Raw genomic sequence first — 9,899 nt, 5'->3', positions numbered from 1 at the left:
AAGATGGTGATGATGATAATGTTTTGTGATGATGACAACAGTAATATCAATAATAATAACAGTAATAATAATAATAATAACAACAATAGTAATACTAAAGATGGTGATGATGATAATATTTTATAATGATGGCGACAGTAATATCAATAATAATAACAGTAATAATAATAATAATAATAATAATAATAATGACGATGATGATAAAATAACAATAGCAATACTAATAATAATGTAATAATGAAATAATGACACATGCAACACATACCACACCTATCCTAGCTTCTGTGTCAGTATGCATGTTTGTTTATTTATTTATTTATTTATTTATTTATTTATTTTCTCATTCCCAGTACGATTATTATTTGTATATATATGTATGCCTAAGCTGAGGTGGTGCATTAAAATCATGTGTGGTATGTTGGGTGTTGATTTGATTTAGTTATATTTATATATTTTAAATATATATATATTCAATTATTTAAACTATTAAAGATATCCATTAAACCGTTACCATCCTTATACAAAGCAAAATATCATCCCATCAACATCATCGTATCACTGCTCAATGTATTATAATGTTATTATAAAAACTCTCTTATGTGTAATTTAAATGTAAGTAGTCTAAAAATCAATCATTTTAACCTTTAATATTATAAAGATGTACCAACTGGGTTCCTTATAGTGTACAGCATTAGTTGAACAATATTTTTTTCTTTGAGTACATTTGCTATGTACCTGATAAGGCCCCAATTTGTGTCAATGCCCAAGGCCAGATAATTTTTTTTTATTTTTTTTACTTGAAGCAAATGTTGTCTTTTCCCTTTGTTTTCTTGTCAGAGTGCACCAGAATGCTTCATTCACATGTTGAAATTACATGATGAGTGAGAGAATGAAGGGCAGAATTGTCATTTTTGGGTGAACTAACCCTTTAGCTAATAAGCTAACCCAGTTCACCTCAGTGAGTCCAGCCTAACTTTCTCTGTCCTTTTTCACCTGAGCGCGATGAAACACACTGGGAACTTGTTTACGCATAAATAATACAGGTTATACACAACTGACTAAAGTTTATGATGATTACCCAGCACCTGTGAGTAAATGAGGCTACCAGCAGACGGCGGTATAAGCTACCACGTGACTTCAAACTCTGTGACGTGAGCGCACAGGAAACAAAGAACCTGTCAACTTCCGGCGGCCATATTGCGGTGATACAGCGAGTTTTGCTGAGGGAGCTCCATCATGATTTCTTCTCAAGCTTATGGAGATAATGGAAAGATGAAGGAATATCACTACAGCGGTCCAGTGGAGCATAAATTCTCTCCTTATGCCTTCAACGGGGGGTAAGAAGCAGCAGACGCGCGCGAGTTTCTGTCTCTTCATCATCTTCCTCACGCGCCGAACATGACAGTTCATTTCACCGCATAAATTCACTGAGAAACTCTATATAAAGTCTGTTTTCACCGCAATTTCACTGCAGTTTCCACCGTATAATAAGCTAGGCATTCTGGAGTTAAATTCAGCCATAATAGTAGAATAATAAGTTGTTTTGAACGGTGTGTTTTTTTTTTACTTTCACTATCAAAACTGCAGAATATGACGGACAATTAAAGAGACTGATTTACACTTTCTTAAAGTCAAAAATATAAGTCAAAACTGCTGATATCTGCATAATAATATGTGTATATTTCATGGTGTATTGATGTTGCTGCCTGATTTCTGCAGATTCATTTCAAACTTACTATTATGGGCTGTGTGTGTGTGTGTGTGTATATATATATATATATATATATATATATATATATATATATATATATATATATATATATATATATATATATATATATATATATATATATATATATATATATATATATTTATATATATATTATATATATATATATATATATATATATATATATATATATATATTATATTATATTTATTTATATATATATATATATATATATTTATATATTTATATATATATATATATATATATATATATATATATATATATATATATATATATGTGTGTGTGTGTGTGTGTTGGTTACACTAAAAGTATTTAATTACTAGCTACTAATTATATCTTCAACAGTGTAATTCGATTACTGTACTAATTACTCTCTGCTTTACCTTTTATAATAGAAATGAAACTGCTCTTTTAATTTCCAAATAAATAATATACAGTTGCATAAATTATTTTTGAACTGACCAAAGTATATAAGGGAGAAGATCACATTAAAAACATACATTTTAACATTAGACGTTAAATGTTGATGTTAAATACATTATTGTTTTATACAGGATTGTTCTATAGTCTATAAAGTATTAAATTCATTTACATTAGAAGTAACTGTAATAAAATTCAGAGTAATCTCTTCACTTTTTCAAGCGAAAAGTAATTTAATTACAGTATATAATTATTTAGTAATGCATTACACCTAACAGTAACACTATGTATAATTTTAAGTACAGTGTTGAGATCGTCCTGTCTGTTCTCGTCACTATAAATGTTAAAAGGTTAAATATGCATGTTTTACTGTGTTTCTCAGGACTGTGCTGGCGGTGGCTGGGGAAGACTTTGCTCTCGTGGCTTCAGACACCCGTTTAAGTGAGGGATACAGCATCCACAGCAGAGACTCTCCCAAATGCTACAAACTGTGAGTTATCACATCAATCATTCATGTAAAATGAAATCTGTATCTGTATGGTTTAGTGTATATATAATCTGTCATTTATTATATACACCATTATTTTTAACCAGACTTTGCACAGTAAAATAAACTATAGTAATTTAATTAAATATAACCAAGGCATGATAAATGCCACATGGATCCATCTGTGAACATCATATATTTGTGTCAGTGTTTTGGATCTATTTTTTTTAAATGATTGGAAATTAAGGACTGATTCAACCAGCCGACCAAACAAACAAACTTAACACAGGACTCCAGAATGGGCCTAAAACGGTTGCATTTGCAACTAAATATATTCATTTGTGAGTGTTATTTTTGCTGAAAATAGTGACATTTGCATGTTTTTTGCGTGTTCTGTGCCCAGTAGCTTATCGCATCATTTGTTGTAATTAAATGAGATGCAGCTTGTGAAAGTTTCAAAATATGAACGGGTAGGGAAAATATCACATACCAAACAGACGCCAAAGAACTAGCATTGATAAAAGCCGAATGTGTTGTCGCCTGCGTCGCTGCATTTTCGTTCTGCTCCTGCGTAAAGGAGAAACTGCCTATTTCTTCATATAAATTCGTCTATATTCATAATTCAGAATGGGAAACCGGCGCTACAGACTGCAGATACACACACAATGCAGCGCGTGTTTACCGTTTGAATATCAATCATGCTGATCACTTTCATTATTCCACTCCGCTCATGCTCATCAGATCAATTTAAGGTCATTAAAAGTCTTCAGTGCCTTAAACAGTATAACAAGAGTATTAATGATCATTTTAAGACGTCTTATATTTTGTGGAGGGAAAAACTAATCGTGATACTCCCTAATGTGATGATTAACATTAATTTCATTAAATGTGAGTGCTGCATGTTTTAAAGTCAGAAGATGGCGCTGTTGCGCTTTCTTCAGGCTCTTGAAGCAGCGCTTCAGTTCAGAGCAGCTCACAATCAATGATTAGAGAACATTAGTCAAACAATTGCTTATGAATGCTGATCAATAATGACAAAGTTTACTTTATATTATTCATATTGTAATGTGTTGTAATGCTTGTAACAACGTAGTTTTTTTTATCTTCCTCATCTGAACTTGAATGAGCAGCAAAAGTAAAGTATATGCATTTCAAAATAAGAGTCCCGCTGTATTTTGGCCTGTTCATTAAAGTCCACGTGAACTGGAAGTTGCAAACGACTTTTCTCCAGTGTTGTGACGTATTTCCAAGTGAAACGGAATAGGGTTTTACTTTAGCGCTCCTCCTCTCCATCTCTGGCTCATAGCAGACTAACGGTTGCAGAGGAGTGGTCGTTTTCAACCCAAGCCGTCAAACTGACGTCATCAGAGAAGGAACTCCATTCCAGACCGGAAGTAACTTTTCAGATTTTGATTAAAGATTGCCACGACAAACAATTTTTTCTGTGTATTAACTTGCACGGATTAATTGTTCACCACAAGACTATTAATATGCACTAGTAAAGTTAATAGGGTCGATTTTGATTTCATGCCGACTTTAATCAAAGTCATATGTATATCAATTTCCCTTGTTTGTTATTTCGTTACACAAACCAAATTTAATATATTTATATATTTATTTCCATATATTTATATTTATTTTCATTTGATTCAAAATAAACTATTGTAGCTTCAGGAAGGAAAGACTAAGAACATTATTTGATGCATATTATTCAATATAAAGATTATAGTTAATTAGTTATAGTTCATTGCTTGAAATAAATGTTAATACTGAAATAAACATTTATAAAAACTAAACAGCCATGTTTAAAAACAACCAAAAATAAAACTAAAAACAAAACACACAAAAAAAATTAAAACTTTATGAAAAATAAAAGCAGAAAATATAAAAATCTAATAAGATTCAAAATAATAACTGAAACTATAATAGTGAATAAAAGTGAAAATAGTGACATTTCCCAGAAAAATCACAAGATGAAAATGCTGAAATATATATACAGTACAGTCCAAAAGTTTGGAACCACTAAGATTTTTAATGTTTTTAAAAGAAGTTTCGTCTGCTCACCAAGGCTACATTTATTTAATTAAAAATACAGTAAAAAACAGTAATATTGTGAAATATTATTACAATTTAAAATAACTGTTTTCTCTTTGAATATATTTCACAAAGTAATTTATTCCTGTGATGGCAAAGCTGAATTTTCAGCATCATTACTCCAGTCTTCAGTGTCACATGATCCTTCAGAAATCATTCTAATATGCTGATCTGCTGCTCAAGAAACATTTAATGTGTACAATTGTACAAAATATTTGTGTACAATATTTTTTTCAGGATTATTTGATAGTTGGATTATATAGTTTAAATCAGAGATATTTAATAAGCCATCTCTGTCTCAATGTTCTTGTTCCTGCAAGTCACACGACAAGGAACGGTTAAACTAGTGACACTGATTGATTACTCTGCCTTTAGGAAGCAAATATATAGTGAATATTCATATCATCGCTGTCAGGAAAAAATCTCTCATGTCCAAAAACAGGTTTGACTGACAGTTTGGAGATAGCAGGTTTCTGCCCGTCTTCCAGTGCTTTCTGTGAGACTTTGATCTAACTGTAAGTGTTTGGAGAATTTAAAGACGGCTGAACCTGATCTCTCTGGTTCATTCCCATACAGGACAGACACTACAGTGATTGGCTGCAGTGGTTTCCATGGCGACTGCTTGACGCTAACCAAAATCATTGAGGCGAGACTGAAGGTGCGTTTGACAACAGAAGCTAGAAAGGAAAATGTCATAGTATTTTCTGGTCAGATCATGTTCAGTCACATAATGATTCTTTCCCTTATAGATGTACAAGCACTCAAACAATAAGAGCATGACCAGCGGAGCCATCGCAGCCATGCTGTCCACCATCCTGTACGGCAGGCGTTTCTTCCCGTACTACGTGTACAACATCATTGGTGGTCTCGATGAGGAGGGTGAGTTTGTCAACGGGATTGAAGTGTGTCAAAAACATTATCTTGTTTTTCACTAGCTCTGAAATGTGTGATCGACTTTTAAAGCAAGACACCTCAGGTGAACAGGGTAAAAAATTTACTTATAGACATCACCCTACTTCCTTATTTGATTGATTACATTAAGAATTGCAAACATTTTTTGTATTACAAGTTTTCTGAAATGTTATGTTTCAGTATTCAAATGAGGTAAAAACAATTAAATATGCAGACATTTGCATATATTTACAGAACAGAAATCTGAGCGCTGGATAAAGCCAGGATTAATTTGATTTTGTTTGAGTTCAAAGTTTTTACAGAGCAGATTTTGGGTCTCACTTTTTATCACTCCATAAAATCAGAAAGTTCTGTCAGCAGCCAGAAAAGAAATACATTTCCACCATATTTTTAGGAATAAAATATTCTGTAAATCAGGTGAATGATATATGAATGAATCTTCTGAATATAGACAGGAATAAGGCTGAATTTGGTGTGTGTAAGTACACTGACTCAGCCTTTAAAAATGTGCGTTGAAATCAAAATCAACAAATGCAAACATAAAGTGCAGTAAAAAAAATATAACTTGTGTATTTTGGATATTTTTCTTCTAGTAGTCTGAAACAACACATCATGAAAAGCCAAATAGGCCAAAATCATTTCAATCGATTGTTTTTCAGTAGCCAGTCTGTTTTCTCATTCCAGGTCGAGGTGCCGTTTATAGTTTTGATCCGGTTGGCTCTTACCAGAGAGACTCTTACAAAGCAGGTGGATCAGCCAGTGCAATGCTGCAGCCTCTTCTTGACAACCAGGTAAGACAGTCCAGGTTAGGTCAGATGAGATTCTGTCCACCTTATTTTTACTGTAAAAGCGATGCAGCCATTTGAATGTGTGAGTCTTCCAGTTATTTCAGCTGCACATAACAGCTCATTATGCTGCTTGATATAGCAATGCAAACTAGTATTTCTTTTATGTTTTGTAATTAAAAACACACTGGTTTGTTTTTTACCGTTTTCTGCATTTTGTTATTATTTTAGCTCTCTACCTGTAGCTAGTGAATTAGGAAGTGTTGCACATTCACAGAAAATAGCATCTGTGTTTCTAAACAAGATGGATTTAATAGTCGGGTGATTCTTACAACACCTAAATACAGGGAGACATTCTCATTTGCCCCGTGCAGTACATAATTTTATCTTTTAAAAATCATCTTTGATCAAAATGACATATTTAGATGTTCTTACTTGTGGAAATAATTTATTCATGCCTTAAAACAGCTTGAATGTAACTTGACACCCTTGCTTCATTTAGTATATGCAATCCATGAATATGCAAATTAGCCTCCGCCTCCAGTCAATCACAGCAGCTCGGACTGCCTGATCCTCTCGTTCAGCTGTAGTAAACGCTACACAATTCAGACATATGTGTTTGAAGCAGAAACTGATTGAGAAGAGCGAATTACACAGGCTCGTCTACAAGTCAGTGTTTCAGAATGGTGAGGCATTTTATGTATCGCTCTCTACAACATCAGACACATGACGGTAATTGATATGATTAGCCTTTGGCTTGACGAAGTTATCAAACGGCTAATAATGTGTTGCTAATGTTACACAAACCATGTTCCTGTTCGCCATCTCAGAGTCAAACAGTGGCCTCCTTAGAAACGCTTTGAACATCATAGAAAGTCAGTGGAGAAAAGCCCCGCCCACATGCTGATAGGATTGATGTTTGTGACTGCAGGAAACGGGCGGTTTTAGACTCCATTTTTGAGCATATTAAAAACATCACATAGACACAAACAACATTAAAACTTGATACTCACCACTTTGAAGAAAATGAAGGTTGTTTTTAGGACATTATTTTCAACACCACCCCAAATTCTCATTGCTTTTAAAATGGTGAGTGGTCGAAGTTGGGTTCATACTGGTTTGAAATATACTTGCAGTGGTAGCCAGGTGAAAAATCCTCCTATTACCCATGGCAAAAAAAAAACGACCTTCTGCATGTGACAAACAAATAAAGTGTGATTTTTAACAGTATTTTTATTTATTGAAATTAATTTTAATTACATAGCATACCATTACATTTAATTACATACTAATATTATGCATTATTATGCATTGTAAATTATGCAAAATTACAGCATTTAAATGGTTCTCCTTTTCCTATGTTCTCCTTGCTGTCATATAGTGTCTCTCTCAGTGAATGGGACACAGATTTTACTAGTAAAATTTATAAAATGAATAATAATATGTGTAAAATATTGTTCTTAGTCTTTTCTTCCTGTGGGGGAGACTACAATAATTTACTTTGAATTAAATGGAAATCAAATTAAATACAATTTATTGTGCAACCAAAATACCAGTAATGCCCAAAAGAAAAAGAAAAAACTTAGCGTGTGACTTTTAATTATAAACAAGCCTGAAATACACCGGGACTCTTATTTTGAAATGTATACACAATTGCAGGCTGATCCTTCAGATTCTTACAACCGTCTAACATTTTATATAAAGGCCATAAAGTAGACAGTCATAATTCATCAACTCGAGTTCATTAGCAATCGCTTTGCATAAATCAGAAAAATTATATATATATATATATATGTATATGTATATGTGTGTGTGTGTGTGTGTGTATGTATGTGTATGTGTATATATATATATATATATATATATATATATATTTTAGTGTTACTATTTGGAAAATTTGCTTATTTGTCATTTGTCACAATGTCACCATTCAAGAAATCTTAATGGTCTTAAAGGAGGTTTAATTTTTCATTGAGCAAAATTATTGGGTGAAATGTATCCTGGACACATTTGACCTTATTAGTCTATAAAATGAAAGTAATTCTCAAACTCACGATGTAATCACTGTATGACTGGTGTAAGGGAGCTAAACGGGAGGAAGTTTTCTTGAACTAGTTTCTCTTGTGCTCAGATCGGATTCAAGAACATGGAGAACGTGGAGCAGCTGCCCCTGACCCTGGAGAAGGCCGTGCAGCTGGTGAAGGATGTTTTCATCTCAGCCGCTGAGAGGGACGTCTACACAGGAGATGCTCTCAAGATCTGCATCATCACCAAGGAAGGCATTCGAGAAGAGCTCGTGCCACTCAGGAAAGACTGAGACGTCTTCTCTGCCATGCCAAAATTAGCCTGTTTTTGTTTTTCTCCAGTTGAATCCTTCACTCTGCTGTTCTTTTTATATTCCTTCTCAAGAATAAATACATTAACAGTATCAGTATTGTCTTTCTTTTGTCTTTTAATTCAGTGTTTTGTCAGTTTGCGAACAACATTTATGAGACATTTTTTATTGAAACTTCATGTTTGCATATTGATAGTGCAAATGGTAAAGGTTTTGAGTTGACCCACAGGCATGAACAACTGATTTCCATCTGTTACTGTTCCCTGAGTGCTTGTTTTCTCTGTTGAAAACTGATATACGGCTGTTACAGTCATTACTTGAGCAAAAAAATCCTCACTATTTTACAGTTCTCTTCTCCAGTGCATCCAGTGCTTTGTCATTCTATTATTTTTTTATGCTTTAAGGTCACATAAACAGTGTTTTGTTTAAAACAATAACCAATATACACTCAAAAATATTTAGGTAAATTTAAGAATTGCATATAAATTGCATTCAATTGTATTAACCCATTTGTGCCCAAATTTTTCTGAATGGTTTTATGCATATAGTCCTGTTAATAGTGTCCTATGTGAACATGTTCTGCATTTATTTTTCCCAGGTTTTTGTTTTTTTTCTTAAAAAACGTGTTTGAATGTGCGGCAACTATAGTTGCCGGTGGGCAAATATGTTGTATGCACCCCTCAATGTAAAATTTGAATAGGAGGAGAACATTTATGCATCTAACTCAAAATAACTGCTTTCAACAGATCAACAGATCCATCAAAGTTGAAGAACATTCGATGTGAACACAAAAAAGCTGCATCTAGCTTATAATCTCTTGAATATGAAAACACAACAAACAACAAATCCGTTTGTTTTAAAGTGGTGGAACATAGTGCCGAACAAAGTTCAGCCATTAAGTTGCTCCAACAGAGCATTGTGAATTAAAATGTTAAATTACATTGTTCATTAGAAAAAATGACATCTATATGTGACCCTGGATCACAGACCCAGTCATAAACTGCACGGGTATATTTGTAGCAATAGCAAACAATACATTGTATAGGTCAAAATTATTGATTTTTTTTCTTTAATGCCAAAAATCATTAGGATATTAAGTAAAGATCATGTTCAATT

General features: G+C 33.1%; 1 protein-coding gene across 1 annotated transcript; it reads left to right on the top strand.

Moving 5' to 3' along the window:
- Positions 1–1,161: 1,161 nt before the first annotated feature.
- psmb1 (proteasome 20S subunit beta 1) lies at positions 1,162–8,876 on the top strand. The gene is made up of 6 exons (XM_048205873.1): positions 1,162–1,337; positions 2,553–2,660; positions 5,328–5,409; positions 5,501–5,630; positions 6,348–6,454; positions 8,580–8,876. The coding sequence occupies exons 1-6, from the start codon at positions 1,237–1,239 to the stop codon at positions 8,763–8,765; spliced, it is 714 nt and encodes a 237-aa protein (XP_048061830.1). The 5' UTR covers positions 1,162–1,236; the 3' UTR covers positions 8,766–8,876.
- The last annotated feature ends 1,023 nt before the right edge of the window (positions 8,877–9,899 follow it).

The sequence above is a fragment of the Megalobrama amblycephala genome, linkage group LG10, assembly GCF_018812025.1.
Source record: "Megalobrama amblycephala isolate DHTTF-2021 linkage group LG10, ASM1881202v1, whole genome shotgun sequence".
Classification (NCBI taxonomy): domain Eukaryota; kingdom Metazoa; phylum Chordata; class Actinopteri; order Cypriniformes; family Xenocyprididae; genus Megalobrama; species Megalobrama amblycephala.
The sequence above is the reverse complement of the archived record's forward strand: the minus strand, read 5'-3'. Positions and strand labels throughout refer to the sequence as shown.

Bases quoted from the DNA above. Each gene is read 5' to 3' on its own strand.
- psmb1 (XM_048205873.1), top strand. From the start codon at position 1,237: ATGATTTCTTCTCAAGCTTATGGAGATAATGGAAAGATGAAGGAATAT. The intron at 5,410-5,500 runs GTGCGTTTGACA...TTTCCCTTATAG, and splicing joins TCATTGAGGCGAGACTGAAG to ATGTACAAGCACTCAAACAA. The intron at 5,631-6,347 runs GTGAGTTTGTCA...TTCTCATTCCAG, and splicing joins TGGTGGTCTCGATGAGGAGG to GTCGAGGTGCCGTTTATAGT.